Source organism: Bombina bombina, chromosome 3 (genome assembly GCF_027579735.1).
Source record: "Bombina bombina isolate aBomBom1 chromosome 3, aBomBom1.pri, whole genome shotgun sequence".
Lineage (NCBI taxonomy): Eukaryota > Metazoa > Chordata > Amphibia > Anura > Bombinatoridae > Bombina > Bombina bombina.
The window spans coordinates 596,463,440-596,482,940 of NC_069501.1; the positions used below are offsets into that span (position 1 = coordinate 596,463,440).

The 19,501-nt window shown below is 38.7% G+C and overlaps 1 protein-coding gene across 1 annotated transcript in view; it reads right to left on the reverse strand.

The window, feature by feature from the left end:
- Window positions 1-19,501, reverse strand: part of LOC128653724 (ultra-long-chain fatty acid omega-hydroxylase-like) — a 157,654-nt gene that overhangs the window by 70,605 nt on the left and 67,548 nt on the right. The window contains 2 exon segments of the mRNA XM_053707183.1: window positions 990-1,117; window positions 2,587-2,637. Coding sequence (XP_053563158.1) covers window positions 990-1,117; window positions 2,587-2,637 — 179 coding nt within the window.

A 19,501-nucleotide genomic window follows, 5' to 3' on the forward strand; every position in this document is an offset into this window, starting at 1 on the left:
TAAACCTTCAAGACTCGTAATAGCAGCGGGCGTAAAAAAGCAGCGTTAGGACCTCTTAACGCTGCTTTTTTACCTTAACGCACAACTTGTAATCTAGCTGTTTGTTTCCTGTTTTGAGTGGCATTTTTCATCATTGCACACAGGTTGTGTATTAATATTCATGGTTATATAAAACATATTAGGTAGTCATTTACAAGTATCAGGTAGTCATTGTTAATAATGAATCAGTTCAAAGGCATGTTTTGCTTCAGTCACATATATTTAGCTCCCATGAAGGAATACCTGTTTGTTTCTGTTTCAGTAGATTCTGTTTGGCCTTTCAGTACCAACTTGACACAACACAATACTACACTGTGTGAAATGACCTTCACTACCATAATCTGCTATTTATCTTAGAAGTACAGAAAGGCCAAAAACAGAGTTAAAACACATTTTCAGTAATTGTGGTCAAGTGGGGTCGGGGGTTCATGCATGGTGGGAACGCTCCCATATCCATTCGATGTGGAATGAAAAGGTTTAGCTTGTGTGCACAATTTGCTCCAGGTGTGGGATATCACCCACAGTTGGCCTTTTTCACCAGAGGCAGCGATTTCTTCCCTTAGCTGTAAGAAATGTATGTATTTACCTAAATCTAGCAACAAAATTAGTGATTGCCGTGATTGAGAAGCTGTGTTTGCCCCCCTTTGGATCAGGTTCTGGGGGTTGTAAGGATCATCAGAGCAATGGAAGAATTTGTATTCACTTGCAACAACAATACAAATGTCTATGTTGTGGTCTGGAGCTTGTGGAACTCTAATGGAGTATATTAAATTATCTGTGGCTAACTCTCCCTGAATCTTCTCCTATCAGAGCACAGCATCCTAAGAAGTAAATTGATGCTTAGAGCAAGCAGATGAAGACTGGGAGTATGTGGAGTGTGGCAGCCCCAACCCTTTCCTTTCCCCACCTTCCCCTAATCTCAAGGCAGCAGTAATACATTCAGTGCTTACATGCATGATGTCTGTGCTCTTGCTGAAGATCTTCACATAGTGTTTTAGGATATCAAAGTGAAAGGCTGGTGTCAGTAGACGTCGATGTTTCATCCACTTCTCTCCATGGCTGAGCAAGAGGCCATCACCTATAACATCAAGTTCAGACCTTGATTTTACTTTGTAACAAAATAAAATGTTTTTTTTTTTTTTTTTTTTTACAAAGAATGTGTTTCAAAACAAGGCAAAATGTTCTTTCACCTATTAGTTTCTTTCCACAGGACAAAACTAGTCAAATAAATATAAAACATATAAATTAAAGAAATGTATGTTAATATCAAGAGGTATGAAAAAGACCATTCCCTTTTTTCTCTTTACCTGAGAAGCAATTCCCTACATTAGCCACTAGAGAGAGATGTTGCACATTAATCATTTCTAGGTTGGCAATATCACTGTGGAATGTTCACCTTTGCACGCTGTCTTATATCTATGTAAATATCTATCTTTATGTTCAGGCAAGAAAATTTCATTCTGGACGCAATTTTTGTTTCAGATATTCAAGAAAATTAGTTTCCCTGAATATTCTTTGCCCTTCAAACATTTACATTAGTTTTTGTTAAACAAATCTACATTTTTTAAGATACAGGCAAAACGTTAATCTGTGGATAAAAATACTTACCTTAACCCGCCCTGGAGAGTGCGCTAACCCAATCCTCTTCTCGCCAGAGTCCCAGCCATGCTAACACCTGGCTTAATGCTCTCGGTTCCCAGGACCTGAACTAACTTTAGTACAGATCCTGGGAGCCAAAGACGCTAAGCCTCTTGTTAGTACAGCCCGGCTCTGGCAAGAAGAGGATCGGATTAGTGCTCTCTCCAATGTGTTAAGGTAAGTATATAGCCCTTAAAAATATATTAAAGGAAACAAATTAATACTGATGAATTTCGGCAGTATTTTTAATTTTCTTTCATTCCAGTTGGTGCATTCATTTAGATTTTCGTTTTTGGAAACGCAAATTTTTATTGCCTTCCTAATTTGTAAAAAAAAATGTTAGTTAATAATTACCTGCTTGTTAGTTCCCTAAAATACAAAAATCAGTGCTGTGCATCAAGAGGCGCTGCTTCCTAGAAAACCCTAGATACCGAAATCACAGATATTATGGAGAAAGTTTTAGGGGCATATTTATCAAGTTCCGTATGTAGCCTGAAGGCTCGCCGGAAACAGAAGTTATAAAGCAGCAGTCTAAAGACCGCTGCTCCATAACCTGTCCGCCTGCTCTGAGGCGGCGGACAGAAATCAACCCAATCAAATACGATCGGGTTGATTGACACCCCCTGCTAGCGGCTGATTGGCCGTGAATCTGCAGGGGGCGGCATCGCACCAGCAGTTCACAAGTAATTTAGTAATATCAGCTTTAGTCTTATTCTTAATAACAGCAAAGGAAAGTTCCTGAAAACCACAGTAAAGTGGCTGTATCTTGTGATCTCTGTAATACGTGAATTTGGCAAAAAAGGCGAACAACAAACTTATTTCTTGTAACAAACTATTTATATCTATGTAATTTGCTTTAGAAGACAGTTAAAGAATATAAAGAGCATTTTTGTGCACAAGACAACTCACCCAACCATGGTCTCAGGAAACCGTAGAACTCATGTTTTGGTGCAATAGAAGCTGTAACACAATAAAAATATAATTATTTAAAGGGACATTAAATACTTTGAGATGGTAATATAAAATGATAAATTGTATATAATAAAACAACTCTGCAATATACTTTCATTATTTATTTTGTCCTCTTTGCCTGTAATTCCATTCTGAAATGTTGAGCCTTTCAGTTCCTGTTAGAAATGGAAGTGCAGAACACTGTTAAATCCAGCACAACCATTGGCTGCACACTCTAGTGACCTATTTATAACTGACCCTAATTGGCCACAGCAGAGAAGGTAACACAAGTTACAACATGGCAGCTCCCAGTGTTTTATAGACACTAAAACTTTACACTTATTTTGTCACTTTTTAAACAACTAATGAAACTTTAAAAAATACATCTACATGTTAGTCATGGACTAATCTTTGAATGCATCATTCTATCTAGCATGTATTTAGTGTTTAATGTCCCTTTAAGATCTATTCAATATATTTATGATAAGATAATGAAGTGGTGAAACTGTAGCAAGTACACAATTAAAATGTCTGTATTGAAGACTGGACCAATGAATTCTAACACCTTAGAAAAAAACATTACATGTGATGTCTGTATATTAGGATATGAGGCTTGATCATGTAAAGATTATCTAAGAAGTCTCATCAGTACTGCTTTGAGAGCTGTTTATTTCACTATACAGCAGGGGTGGGCAAGAGGTAATCGTGGTCTACCAGTGGACCGTGAGTGAATTTTGAGGTGACCGCCTGGAAGATTTTCAAAAGTCTGCATAATAAGAGAAACATTTCTCACACATCTAGATTCTGAGTGAAGAGCCTCGCCACTGTATGTATGAGAAATGTTTCTCTTATGCAGATTTTTTAAATCGGCTATGAGTCTATGACGGCGGTATGTGTACTTCAGTATGCGCAACGCGGCTGTAGATGAACTCGCTGCCCCAGCTTTGGTTACTGCCGGTCCCAAACTCTCCTACTTTTTGTCTCAAGAGCGGACAGTCCATAGTACAGACCAGGCTGAGATGCTGCTCGGTATCCCTGGGTTTGGCAGTTCCAAGTCCTGCTCTGTCTGATATTCTGCTGCTACTTTCTAGTTCTGTCCTCCGTTACTTGTCACCAGGCTCTGTTGGGTGAATGGTTTGGTGTTGTTTTTTGACCCAGGGTCTGTTTTCCCCTCAGGTTCTTTTACTTACTCTGTACCAGGCTTTGATGCTCTCTGATACTTTCTCTGACACTCTAATATTAGCTATACTTTGTGCTAGTTTCTGCAGCGTTCTGTCCAGCCAATAAAATTACTTTGTAGAATGAGTCTGTCTATGATTGGCTGAGAATAGTTCATTGTCATCATTGTACTTGAGCTGTGGGTTTCCCATGTGTTCCAGGTTTGACTACTCCGCTAGCCCTAGACTCGAGCCGCCTTGATTGTGGCTGTATTTATTATTAAAGAGTGCAAATGATTTTTAAAGCTATATCATTTGTGGAAAAAATAAAATTTTTAACCAGCAGGTCCTATTTGTAGCAAAAATACAATTTTCAGCCAGCAGGTCCTATTTGTGGCAAAAATACAATTTTCAGCCAGCAGGTCCTATTTGTGGCAAAAATACAATTTTCAGCCAGCAGGTTCTATTTGTGGCAAAAATACAATTTTTACCCAGCAGGTCCTATTTGTGGCAAAAATAAAATTTTCAGCCAGCAGGTCCTATTTGTGGCAAAAATACAATTTTCAGCCAGCCAGTTTTTTTTTTAGTTAGGTGACCACGTCACTTGGAAAAAAGTTAGAAGTAGCCCTTGCCTTACAAAAGTCTTCCCACCCCTGCTATACAGGGTTCAGGAAGTGAAGGAGAGACACATACATTACACTTTAAAAAAGATTTTGTATGATTTTCCTCCATGCCAGTGAGTTTTTTTTAATCATCAGTCTCTTGTAGCCCAATGATCTAAAATTCTCTGGTCTAGCAAGATTATCTAAGAAGTCTTGTCAATACTTCAAGGTTCCCCAAACAATTTTAGAAATGCAAATGTTAGCTTGCAAGCTGTTTATCTTGGTATGCAGGGACCTGGATGTGAATGAGAGATAAATTCATTACAATCCCCCCACACAGATTTTACAAAATTTCTATGTCTCTGTATTAAAAGGTGGCATTGAGAATTAAGAGAATATGAGATTTAGAAAGTGAGATTTGTGTGTCAGATTATGTTTGAGCTATGGGCTCCATTTATGATCCTATGTGGGGAATAGGAAATAGGAACCTTCAACTTCAATTTAAAGGTACACTGTACACTAGATTTATCTTTGCATACATGTTTTGTAAATGATCCATTTATTTAGCCCATCTGGGAGTGTTTTTGTAACAATGTATAGTTTTGCTTATTTTTTTACTAACATTGTGCTGATTTTCTAACTCCTAACCAAGCCCCAAAGTGTCAGATGTATACATGCGTATACAGACTACTACTGGCTCCTGTTTGTTTAGTCAGACTCTTAATATGCAGGGAAGGGGGAGGGGGAGAGTGTGCCAGCCCCTTTCACTGGGTGTTCCAGACTACCTTATCAACAGTGCTAAACTGGGAGCGTCTAAACACATTTTTAAAAGGTTTTATACTGGATTTTTAGATCAGTATCTGTGCATATTATTCTTTATAGTAGTGTCTATTACATGCAGATATATGAAAATTGGTGTATACTGTCCCTTTAAAGGCGACAGACTAGAGAGGTGACTTAAACATACAAAACTCATTTGTTTGGAATTGTTGCCATTGTATTGCTGTTATAGAGTAACTGGGTATATAATAATCTTATATAATGGTGGAGGAATAATAACTAGACATTTGCAGGCCAGAAAATTTAGTTTCAGACAAGTTTTTTGTTTCGGATATTCGAGGAAATTTGTTACTCCAAATATTTGTTGCCTGCAATATTCAATTTTCATTTAGTGTAAAACGAAACAAAAATTGAATTTTCGTTAAACATTTACATTAGTTTTCGTTAAATGAATGTAAATTAATCAAAGCTACAGGTGAAAAGTTTTCAAAACGCCTCATTTGCTCAAACAGCAGGTGCATCATACAGAAAACACAGGCCTAGGTACTTCCTTGGAAAAAATACCAGCCATGCTAATAAGAAATGCAATTATTTAGCATAATTCTATAACAATCATTTATTTCCAATCAGATTCGTACACACTTATTGGCCGATTTATCAATGTCTGGCGGACATGATACGCTGTAACTGGTGCACTGCTTGTGCAATGTCGCCCCTTGCAGATTCGCGCCCGCTAGCAGGGGGTGTCAATCAACCCGATTGTATGCGATCGGGTGGATTGATGTCCGCAGCCTCAGACCGCTGCTTCTTAACTCCTGTTTCTGGCGAGCCTAAAGGCTCCCGTGGAAACAGGGGTATTTGGCCCCATTCGGGGCATGATAAATCGGCCCCTTATAAGCAGTTTCACCATAGCAGGTCTTTAATTTATGCATTAAGAGCTGGATTACAAGTGGCGTTGCATTTTTTTTATCGTAATCACAAAAACTCCGCTAGAGTTAAGCTTTTTGTGCTAGTCGTGTTGCGTTCATATTACAAGTTACATAAAAACGTATTTCGTGCAAGCGGTAACCTGAATAGCACGAAAATTTGAACTTAAGTTTTCGAGTGCGCGTGCATATTCCCCCATAGAAAACAATGGAGAAAAAAAAGTAAAAAAAAAACCTAACACGCTAGATCACGCAAATATGATTGCGTTTTTGCATTCCCCATAGAAGTCAATGAAGAAAATTTTTTTATGAAAAAAACACCCATCGTGTAAACAACATAGCATATTCGCATTAGCAAATGTGAAATATTTACAGCAAATACATCAGACATCCTAACTCTCCCTGAAGTTTAGGGAGTTTCCCTCATTCTAATAGCGACTACGTGACGCCTGGAAATGGAATACAATCTCCCTGAAAGTACCATAATCCACCGTGGCCCAAATCCGGAAACAGTGTTTCTTTAAGGAATGCCTTTAGTTGCAGTGACGTCATCAAGCAGGAAGGCGTTATGACAGCAAGTCTGTTTTTACTTTCAGCATTTTGCGTGTCTGCCAACCTCCCTCCTGCTGTTTGGAAGCGGTGATAAGGCTTTTGGGGGAGGAGGAGAATGAACAGCAGGCAACATTGGCTGCAGCATAGGCTGAGTGAGAACTGAGAAAGAGGGCAAAGAGAGTGCACCCCTGTGAGGCAGGAGATAGACACCCTTGCTGTCAGGTCCTTATCAAACTGACTGTACTGTGAGTACAAAACATAATTACAAATAGCCTCTCAAACTCAAAATCACACACGCTCCTAGACACAAAATCTGTTGTACAGGGACAACTATACTGAGCACTTCACAAGCTGGGACGCTATGGAACCCTCAAAGAATGCATCAGTAACCAAAAAGCCCCCACTGATTTTAATAAAATAAAACACAAATACTACCTTAAGTACTGAACGTAATTTAACTTTGTATTCTAAAATATTTGAGCATTCAACAAGCTTACGATCACTGGAAAATAGGTTTGTTGTATGTGGTTGTGCAATAAAGCTATTTTTTTAAAATGTGAGTTTAGTGGGAAGCTACTTTAATGACATCTCTATCTTATTTATAGTTTCCAGTTGTCCAGTTTATAACGGGGGGGGGGGGGCAGGGGGGACAGCACACAGTGCAGTAGCCGGTGAAGCCACCTCCATAAAATTAGTTTTTGCAGGTTGGGATGTCTGAATACATAGTTAAAATCTTTATTAAATATTAATATTGCATATACTGTATATGTTTTTACATATGTTCATCTACTTAATGGCAAAGGTGTCTGATGCACTTATATATATAAAACACAAAAGTTCAAGGAGTAGCGTGTAAGGAGTAAAACATAAACTTTATTTTGGTTTTGGATAAAAAAATACAGGCTATCCATAACCCAGAGGGTAAAATACAGTGAATGATATGGAAGACAATAACTCAGGCTGACGCGTTTTGGCTTTCGCCTTACTCCTAGCCCCCTGTAAAATCATTAATAACACCTGTGCTTAAAACACACTGTCTCCCTGCCTCTTGGTTACTGGGTTCACACTCCCCCCCCTAAATTAACCCAATCTGGCTCATTCAATGCTGTTTCCAGTCACTCCTCTCCACTGGTCTGAAGTATACTTCATTAGAAAAGGGAAAGAAAAGGGAGAGGAGGATAGGACCCAAACATTAGCAGAGAGGGAGACCTTCTGGATCTTAAAGTTGAGGACTAGGGGTCCAGAAGGTCTGGGCTTTGAAATTTGATCTAATAAATTTTTGGTAGGCTCTGACATAAACGTGTAGCGGTATGTACAACACTAGCAGTAATAAGGGTAAGAGGTTACCCATTCAAACTTTTGGATAGGTCCCCCAGTGAGTATTGCTCTATATGGAAGGACGCAATAGGCTGGAAGTTTATTCCATATGATAACTAGTGACCATGAATGGTAAATTGGGGGTCAGTCTCATAATACATAGGAACACACTATAAATTGCCCCTGGGTCAAATTGTACCCCTAAATGGAAGGCTATACTAGATTTAGGGATACCGAGTATGTCCTAGGGACATTTAAGGGAGCACCAGTGGCCTAAAGATATGTAGCTACACGTATGAGGTTTAATAGCTTGTTCTCTCCCCCTTCATTAGATTATAACGCATTAAGTATGGAGATTGTGATGAAACAGAATTGAAACAGTGGGGCATATTTTCTCAGTTTATATCTTCAGTTACTGCGTTATAGTGGCTAAAAGAAGGGCTAGGGGGATATTTCATTTTTTAGGTTGTATATACTTTATACTGTCAGTGACTATTTATTCATTAGTGTAGTAAATGTAATATATAAAAACACAACAAGGAGCGCCCTTTATAGTAATATAATTAATTAGAGTTCTTAAAAAATTAGTATTAAAACATTATTATTAAAACCCTTGTTTAAGTAAAGGATATGTGTAAGGGATCCAAGACATTCAGGGAATGAATCCTCCCAATGTGGTGCTATCTCTTTCAAAATCCAGAACCAAAGAGTATTTGCAACCCCTTGAATACATGGTCCTGGCAACCGGATCAAAATGAATGAAAACAAAGAAGGGGTACAGGGGCGCGCACTCCTCTAAGCGTAGTAAGTTAAAAGCTCACAAAGATTTATTATAGAATCAACAAATGAACACTCACACATTAAAACCTCAAACAACTATGAGGTATATTAAAAGCACATATGATAAACATCAAAGAATCTCACGGATCTACCGTAGTGTCCCAGAGCTGTATCCAGAGATCCAAAGCTCTTATGGACCCTGCTAGGCACATCCAGTCCGTGGTACTGATGTTAAATATCTCATAAACAATAACAGTACAGAAAAGTGCTTTACTAATGGAAAATGCCACAAAACAACACACAGCTGCTCAGTAAACTCCGGCCAACTAATCGATCAGCTGTGGGTAAGTGACGCATAGATGGTGGGTGTGGCCTTATGCGTTTCGTAGGAGACTTTCTACTTCGTCAGAGGCATGCCCACTGAGTCTTGGAACCGTCTATAAGAATGAGTGTGGAGCGCCTCACATGATTATACTCCACCACTCAAGTACCATAAAAAACGGGTAATTTCTGCTTACATGAATTAAGGCTGCTAAAAACGGGTAATCTCTGCTTAAATTAATTAAGGCTGCTAACTATCACCTAGATTACAAGTTTTGAGCGCTATAGGGAAAGTAAATTTAACCCCCTATAGCGCTGCCATTACAAGTTTAAAAAAACCCGACTTGTGCGGGCGATATGGCCGCGTTGAGCTCCATACCGCACACAAAAGCAGCAGTGTTTTGACGTGCTCGTGCACACTTCCCCCATAGACATCAATTGGGAAAGACGACAAAAAAAGTCTAACACCTGTGATCGCTGAAACAAAAGCTCCGTAACGCAGCATAATTGATGTCCATGGGGAAAAAGAAACTACAGTTTAAACCTAACACCTTAACATAAACCCCACGTCTAAACACCATTATCTGCTGCCCCTCACATCGCCGACGGCTGCCTACAGTTATTAACCCCTAATCTGCCACTCCCGATATCGCACCACCTAAATAAAGCTATTAACCCCTAAACCTCTGGCCTCCAACATCACTACCACTAAATTAACCTATTAACTCCTAAACCGCCAGCCCCCCACATCGCAACAACCTAAATTAAACTATTAACCCCTAACCCTAACGTAACCCTAACCCTAACACCCCCTAACTTTAACATAATTAAACTAGATCTAAATTAAACTTACAATTATTAACTAAATAAACATATTAACCTTTAAACTGCCAACCTCCAACATCGCAACAACCTAAATTAAACTATTAACCCCTAACCCTAACTCCCCCTAACTTTAAAATAATTAAAATAGATCTAAATAAACTTTACAATTATTAACTAAATAATACCTAGTTAAAACTAAGTACTTACCTGTAAAATAAAACCTAAGCTAGCTACAATATAACTAATAGTTACATTGTAGCTAGCTTAGGTTTTATTTTTATTTCACAGGTAAGTTTGTATTTATTTTAACTAGGTAGACTAGTTATTAAATCCTTAAATTTGGGAGGGGGGGCCTTAAAAGGGCCTTTAGTATGGCATTTCCCTAAGTTAAACAGCTCTTTTGCTATAGAAAATAAAACACCCCCTAAAAATATGCATTACACAAAATAAAAAATGAAATCATCCAAAATAAAAAAGAATTACACCTAATCTAACAGCCCTATCAAAATAAAAAAAGCCCATCCCAAAAAACAAACAAAAAAAACTAACCTACAATAAACTACCAATGACCCTTAAAAGGGCCTTTTGTGGGGCATTGCCCCAAAGATATCAGCTCTTTTACCTGGAAAACCCCCCACAAAGACCCCCCCAACAGTAAAACCCACCACCCAACCAGCCCCCCAAATAAAAAAACCTAAAATCTAAAATAACCTAAGCAAACCATTGCCCTTAAAAGGGCATTTAGCTCTTTTACATTGCCCAAACCCTAATCTAAAAAAAAAACACCCAAAAAACCCTTTAAAAAACCTAACACTAATCCCAGACGATCCACTTACAGTTGTTGAAGTCGCGCTTGAAGGATCGATCCAGCCGGTGAAGTCATCATCCATGCGGCAAGAAGTCTTCATTCAGAGGGCCTCTTCGATATTCATCCAGCCGGCGCGGAGCGGGCCCATCCTTTTTTAAAATTTTACAGGTAAGTTTTAATTTAATTTAAGATAGGGAAATTGTAATTTTAATATAAAGTTAGGAGGTTGTTAGGTTTAGGGGTTAATAGTTTATTTTAGTTTATTTTATTGTGGGGGCTTGCAGTTTAGGGGTTAATAGGTTTATTATAGGGTCAGTGTGGGCGGATGGCAGATTAGGGGTTAATAATATTTAAATAGGTTTTGCAATGAGGGAGGGCGGCGGTTTAGGGGTTAATAGGTTTATTATAGTGGCGACAATGTCGGGGAGCGGCGGAATAGGGGTTAATACATTTTAATAGTGACAGTGATGTCGGGGGTGGCAGATTAGGGGTTAATAAATTTATTATAGTGTTTGCAATGCGGGAGGGCCTCGGTTTAGGGGCTAATAGGTAGTTTATGGGTGTTAGTGTACTTTTTAACACTTTACTTATGAGTTTTATGCTACAGCTTTGTAGCGTAAAACTCATAACTGCTGACTTCAGATGGCGGTACAGATCTTGTCGTTTTAGGCTGTAATGCTCACTTTTTAGCCAGAATGCAAAACTCATAATAACGGCGCTATGGGAATCCCATGAAAAAACGACATTTTTACGAGTGCGGTACTGAAGTTGCATTACAGGCTAAAAGGTGTGCAGTACAGCTATACCGACAAGACTTGTAATGGCTGCGTTGTTGTTCTAACGCTGAAAATGCCATATTTTCAGCGTTATGAGCCGCAACGCAAAACTCATAATCTAGGTGTATGTATATTAACTGCGCACAATGTCACAAGCAGTGTAATAAGATCAAAACACAAAAAAAGGTAACATTCAATGAAGTCTATACTTAAACATCTTTTATAATGTATAAAAGATAAGGTAATATATCTACACAGCTAAACTATATGGCTCTAGATGGCTCTAGATACACGTGAAACTCGAAAAATATCATGCAAAAGTTAATTTATTTCACTAATGCAACTTAAAAGGTGAAACTAATATATGAGATAGACTCATTACATGCAAAGCAAGATAGTTCAAGTCGTGATTTGTCATAATTGTGATGATTATGGCTTACAGCTCATGAAAACCCCAGTAGGAATCACAATCATGGGAAAGACTGCTGACCTGACAGTTGTGCAGAAAACCATCATTGAAACCCTCCATAAGGAGGGAAAGCCTCAAAAGGTATTTGCAAAAGAAGTTGGATGTTCCCAAAGTGCTATATCAAAGCACATTAATAGAAAGTTATGTGGAAGGGAAAAGTGTGGAAGAAAAAGGTGCACAAGCAGCAGGGATGACCGCAGCCTGGAGAGGATTGTCAGGAAAAGGCCATTCAAAAGTGTTGGGGACTTTCACAAGAGCCACCACACACAGACGGATCCTGGACATGGGCTTCAAATGTCGTATTCCTCTTGTCAAGCCACTCCTGAACAACAGACAACGTCAGAAGCGTCTTACCTGGGCTAAAGAAAAACAGACCTGGTCTGTTGCTCAGTGGTCCAAAGTCCTCTTTTCTGATAAGAGCAAATTTTGCATCTCATTTGGAAACCAAGGACCCAGAGTATGAAGGAAGAATGGAGAGGCTCACACTGCAAGATGCTTGAGGTCCAGTGTGAAGTTTCCACAGTCTGTGTTGATTTGGAGAGCCATGTCATCTGCTGGAGTTGGTCCACTGTGCTTCATTAAGTCCAGAGTCAACGCAGCTGTCTACCAGGAGATTTTGGAGCACTTCATGCTTCCTTCTGCTGACTTCATTTTCCAGCAGGACTTGGCACCTGTCCACACTGCCAAAAGCACCAAAACCTGGTTCAATGACCATGGGATTACTGTGCTTGATTGGCCAGCAAACTCGCCTGACCTGAATCCCATCGCTGAATCTATGGGGCATTGCCGAGAGAAAGATGAGAGACATGAGACCGAACAATGCAGAAGAGCTGAAGGCCACTATTGAAGCATCCTGGTCTTCCATAACACCTCAGCAGTGCCACAGGCTGATAGCTTCCATGCCACGCCGCATTGAGGCAGTAATTGCTGCAAAAGGGGCCCAAACCAAGTACTGAGTACATACAGTATGCATGCTTATACTTTTCAGAGGTCTGATATTGTTCTATGTACAATCCCTGTTTTATTGATTGCATGTAATATTCTAATTTTCTGAGATTGTGGATTTGGGGTTTTCATGAGCTGTAAGCCATAATCATCACAATTATGACAAATCACTGCTTGAACTATCTTGCTTTGCATGTAATGAGTCTATCTCATATATTAGTTTCACCTTTTAAGTTGCATTAGTGAAATAAATTAACTTTTGCACGATATTCTAATTTTTCGAGTTTCACCTGTATATATAGAAAATCAATCATTGGAAATTAAAAACAATATATTGAGAATTAATAAGTTACTTCTCATATTTCGTATTTAATATTACATATGGTGCTAGATCTAAAAGACTGACCCAAATAACGGTATTTATTAAATATCACAAAACAGTATCTATTTAAAAGAGGGAAAAAACACCTAATCTCTCATGTATAAATTCATTTTTTGTGTGTTTTTTTGTGTTTTGATCTTATTACACGCCCACCGTCTATGCGTCACTTACCCACAGCTGACGCAGAGTTTACTGAGTGGCTGTGTTTTGTTTTGTGGCGTTTTCCATTAGTAAAGTACTTTTCTGTACTGTTATTGTTTATGAGATATTTAACATCAGTACCACGGACTGGATGTGCCTAGCAGGGTCCATAAGAGCTTTGGATCTCTGGATACAGCTCTGGGACACTACGAGATCTGTGAGAATCTTTGATGTTTATCATATGTGCTTTTAACATACCTCATAGTTGTTTGAGGTTTTAATGTGTGTGTTCATTTGTTGATTCTATAATAAATCTTTGTGAGCTTTTAACTTACTACGCTTAGAGGAGTGCGCGCCCCTGTACCCCTTCTTTGTTTTCATAAATGTAATATATCAAGACTTTCCTATGAAGTATACTTCAGACCAGTGGAGAGGAGTGACTGGAAATGACATTGAATGAGCCGGATTGGGTTAATTTAGGGGGGAGTGTGAACCCAGTAACCAATAGGCAGGGAGACAGTTTGTTTTAAGCATGGATGTTATTAATGATTTTACAGGGGGCTAGGAGTAAGGCACAAGCCGAAACGCGTCAGCCTGAGTTATTGTCTTCCATATCATTCACTGTTGTTTACCCTCGGGGTTATGGATACCCTGTGTTTTTTATCCGAAACCAAAATAAAGTTTGTTTTACTTCTTACACGGTGCTCCTTGAACTTTTGTGTTTTCTATTCTTGGATTGGCCAGAAGTGAGCACATGTTAGTGTAGTGAACCTGTGGAGGATTGGTCGACAGCAACGACCGAACAGCTGTGAGGAACAGGGACACTGAACGCCAGATTGAAGTGGCGTTCGCATACACCGAGCCTATCGAATTGACTGTCAGATCCGTTAGTGGTGAGTTATTATGATTTCATGTCGATTGTCAGTATCCCCATTTAAACACACAGTGGGAGTGTGGGAGATCCTCTCACTGTGATTTCAAAGACTGTCGGTCAGTAGTCTGCCTCTTTTTTGATCAGTTTTGAGCTAGCTATATCGTTGCAACTATTTAGCAAGTACAGGTGTAGCAGACCTATTCCTTTTCCCCAAATTTTTGCAAACACTTATATAAATATATAATATATATATATATATATAATATATGTGTACAATACATATATATTTATTTGTTTAAATGTGTATATATATCTGTCAATACATATATATACATATAAATACATTAATATATATGTACACATATATAGACATATCTATATACATACAAATACATCTTTAGCAATGTATGCGTATGTATCTTTAAGTTAAAGTACTTTGGTGGCTTTTTTTCTCTAATATCTGTTCTCATATCTTTGAGCCCTTATATCTTTTTGTGCAATATATATATATATATATATATATATATATATATATATACATATATATATATATATATATATATTATTAGACAGTGTTAATATGAGTGTAAGTATACTTTGTAATGTATTTCTGAAGTGTTTTGTGCAATTTTTTAGTTTTGGAAAACAGTTACCCACAGCTCTGAGATCGCCGTAAGGATTGAAGCATAAATAGTGATTGCGCTAGCGCAAACTTGTAATATCAGCCCTAATTGTAAAACTTGTAATCTAGCCCTAATTCTTATTATCCTTATTATCTACAGTGACCTGAACATTAAAAGTGCACGTTGGGTGTCATTCCTACCTGTCCCTATGCAATTATAAGAAAAACAGAATAGTAGTTATGTTGCTTTGTAACCTGATAACTCTTGCAATCCCAGTCTCAATAATTTACAAAAGAAAGCATTTAAATATATATATATATATATATATATGAGAGTATATAAACAGCGCTGTATACAGCAAATATAACCTAGAAATATACAATGTGTAGAAAAAAACACTTTATTTTACTGACAGACCATTTGAAAAGATATAACATAAACCTATTCACAAAGCAATAGTATTAAATGTTACTATTGTATATAGTCCTAACACATACAGGGAGTGCAGAATTATTAGGCAAGTTGTATTTTTGAGGATTAATTTTATTATTGAACAACAACCATATTCTCAATGAACCCAAAAAACTAATTAATATCAAAGCTGAATAGTTTTGGAAGTAGTTTTTAGTTTGTTTTTAGTTATAGCTAGTCTGTGTGTGCAGGTGACTATTACTGTGCATAATTATTAGGCAACTTAACAAAAAACAACTTAACAAAAAACAAATATATACCCATTTCAATTATTTATTTTTATCAGTGAAACCAATATAACATCTCAACATTCACAAATATACATTTCTGACATTCAAAAACAAAACAAAAACAAATCAGTGACCAATATAGCCACCTTTCTTTGCAAGGACACTCAAAAGCCTGCCATCCATGGATTCTGTCAGTGTTTTGATCTGTTCACCATCAACATTGCGTGCAGCAGCAACCACAGCCTCCCAGACACTGTTCAGAGAGGTGTACTGTTTTCCCTCCTTGTAATTCTCACATTTGATGATGGACCACAGGTTCTCAATGGGGTTCAGATCAGGTGAACAAGGAGGCCATGTCATTAGATTTTCTTCTTTTATACCCTTTCTTGCCAGCCACGCTGTGGAGTACTTGGACGCGTGTGATGGAGCATTGTCCTGCATGAAAATCATGTTTTTCTTGAAGGATGCAGACTTCTTCCTGTACCACTGCTTGAAGAAGGTGTCTTCCAGAAACTGGCAGTAGGACTGGGAGTTGAGCTTGACTCCATCCTCAACCCGAAAAGGCCCCACAAGCTCATCTTTGATGATACCAGCCCAAACCAGTACTCCACCTCCACCTTGCTGGCATCTGAGTCGGACTGGAGCTCTCTGCCCTTTACCAATCCAGCCACGGGCCCATCCATCTGGCCCATCAAGACTCACTCTCATTTCATCAGTCCATAAAACCTTAGAAAAATCAGTCTTGAGATATATCTTGGCCCAGTCTTGACGTTTCAGCTTGTGTGTCTTGTTCAGTGGTGGTCGTCTTTCAGCCTTTCTTACCTTGGCCATGTCTCTGAGTATTGCACACCTTGTGCTTTTGGGCACTCCAGTGATGTTGCAGCTCTGAAATATGGCCAAACTGGTGGCAAGTGGCATCTTGGCAGCTGCACGCTTGACTTTTCTCAGTTCATGGGCAGTTATTTTGCGCCTTGGTTTTTCCACACGCTTCTTGCGACCCTGTTGACTATTTTGAATGAAACGCTTGATTGTTTGATGATCACGCTTCAGAAGCTTTGCAATTTTAAGAGTGCTGCATCCCTCTGCAAGATATCTCACTATTTTTTACTTTTCTGAGCCTGTCTAGTCCTTCTTTTGACCCATTTTGCCAAAGGAAAGGAAGTTGCCTAATAATTATGCACACCTGATATAGGGTGTTGATGTCATTAGACCACTCCCCTTCTCATTACAGAGATGCACATCACCTAATATGCTTAATTGGTAGTAGGCTTTCGAGCCTATACAGCTTGGAGTAAGACAACATGAAAAAAGAGGATGATGTGGTCAAAATACTCATTTGCCTAATAATTCTGCACTCCCTGTAGGTTAAAAAACTATTTGCACAATAGAGGGCAAATTAAAGTTTTTGAAATGAAATGGAGCACTATTGTCCCCACTTTCAAACAATATACAAATTTACAACATACAAATATGCAGTATTAAATCACAAGTATAAAAAGTTAAAACCTTTTAAAAAACTAAAAATCATATAGTACTCTGATAAATGAAGAGCGAGAGAAACCGCAAGCACTTGCCTGCCCAGACTCTGTGTATACGTTACCACTACTAGTTTCAGGGACACGCCCCTTCCTCAGGCACCTGAGGAAGGGGCGTGTCCCTGCAACTAGTAGTGGTAACGTATACACAGAGTCTGGCCAGGCAAGTGTTTGCAGTTTCTCTCGTTCTTCATTTATCAGAGTACTATATGATTTTTAGTTTTTTAACTTATTATACTTGTGATTTAATACTGCATATTTGTATGTTGTAAATTTGTATATTGTTTGAAAGTGGGGACAATGCAGCCGTAGCAGGCCTTGCGCTGAGTATGGGAGCACCGTAACTCCCTAAAATGCCTGCAAAAAAAAACTAACACCTAACGCATGCGCAATGTCTATCTACCTGTCAACTGCAATCCCCCACCGCAATACCTAATAAACTGTATTAACCCCTGAACCGCCGCTCCCGGAGCCCACCGTCACCTACATTATATGTATTAACCCCTAAACCGCCACTCCTGGACCCTGCCGCACCTAAATAAAGTGTTTAACCCCTAAACCGCGGCTCCCGGACCCCGCCGCCACCTACATTAAATTTATTAACCCCTAATCTGACCCCCCTACACCGCCGCCACCTACATTAAATATATTAACCCCTAATCTGACCCCCCTACACCGCCGCAACCTACATTAAATATATTAACCCCTAATCTGACCCCCCTACACCGCCGACACTAGCATTAAATGTATTACCCTCTAATCTGACCCCCCTACACCGCCGCCACCTACATTAAATGTATTACCTCCTAAACCTAAGTCTAACCCTAACACCCCCTAACTTAATTATTATTTAAATAAATATAAATAATATTAATATTATTAACTAAATTATTCCTATTTAAAACTAAATACCTATAAAATAAACCCTAAGATAGCTACAATATAATTAATAATTACATTGTAGCTATTTTAGGATTTATATTAATTTTACAGGTAACTATGTATTTATTTTAACTAGGTACAATAGCTATTAAATAGTTAATAACTATTTAATAGCTACCTAGTTAAAATAATTACAAAATTACCTGTAAAATAAATCCTAACCTAAGTTACAATTACACCTAACACTACACTATCAATAAATTAACTACAATTATCTAAAATAAAATACAATTAAATAAACTAAACTATATTACAAAAAACCCCCACTAAATTACAAAAAAAAATATTACAAGAAGTTTAATCTAATTACACCTAATCTAAGCCCCCTAATAAAATAAAAAAGCCCCCAAAAATAATAAAATTCCCTATCCTAAACTAAATTGCAAATAGCCCTTAAAAGGGCCTTTTGCGGGGCATTGCCCCAAAGTAATCAGCTCTTTTACCAGCCCTTAAAAGGGCCTTTTGTGGGGCATTGCCCCAAAGTAATCAGCTCTTTTACCTGTAAAGAAAAGAAATACAATACCCCCCAACATTACAACCCACCACCCACACACCCCTACTCTAAAACCCACCCGATCCCCCCTTAAAAAAACCTAACACTACCCCATTGAAGATCACCCTACCTTGAGCCGTCTTCACCCAGCCGGGCACCAGTGGTCATTCGATGGGGCAGAAGAGGACATCCAGACCGGCAGAAGTCTTCATCCTATCCGGGCAGAAGAGAAAATCCGGACCGGCAGAATTCTTCATCCTATCCGGGTAGAAGAGGACATCCGGACCAGCAGAAGTCTTCATCCTATCCGGGCAGAAGAGGACATCCGGACCCGCAGACATCTTCATCCAGACGGCATCTTCTATCTTCATCCATCCGACGAGGAACGGCTCCATCTTGAAGACATCCGACGCGGAACATCCTTCTAGGCCGACGACTACCCGACGAATGGCTGGTCCTTTAAATGACATCATCCAAGATGGCGTCCCTCGAATTCCAATTGGCTGATAGGATTCTATCAGCCAATCGGAATTAAGGTAGGAAAAATCCGATTGGTTGATTTAATCAGCCAGTTGGATTGAACTTCAATCCCATTGACTGATTGGATCAGCCAATAGAATGCGAGGTCAATTTAGTTAATAATATTAATATTATTTATATTTATTTAAATAATAATTAAGTTAGGGGGTGTTAGGGTTAGACTTAGGTTTAGGGGGTAATACATTTAATGTAGGTGGCGGCGATGTAGGAGGGTCAGATTAGGTGGTAATACATTTACTGTAGGTGGCGGCGGTGTAGGGGGTCAGATTAGGGGGTAATACATTTAATGTAGGTGGCAGCGGTATAGGGGGGTCAGATTAGGGGGTAATACATTTAATGTAGGTGGCGGCGGTGTAGGGGGGTCAGATTAGGGGTTAATAAATT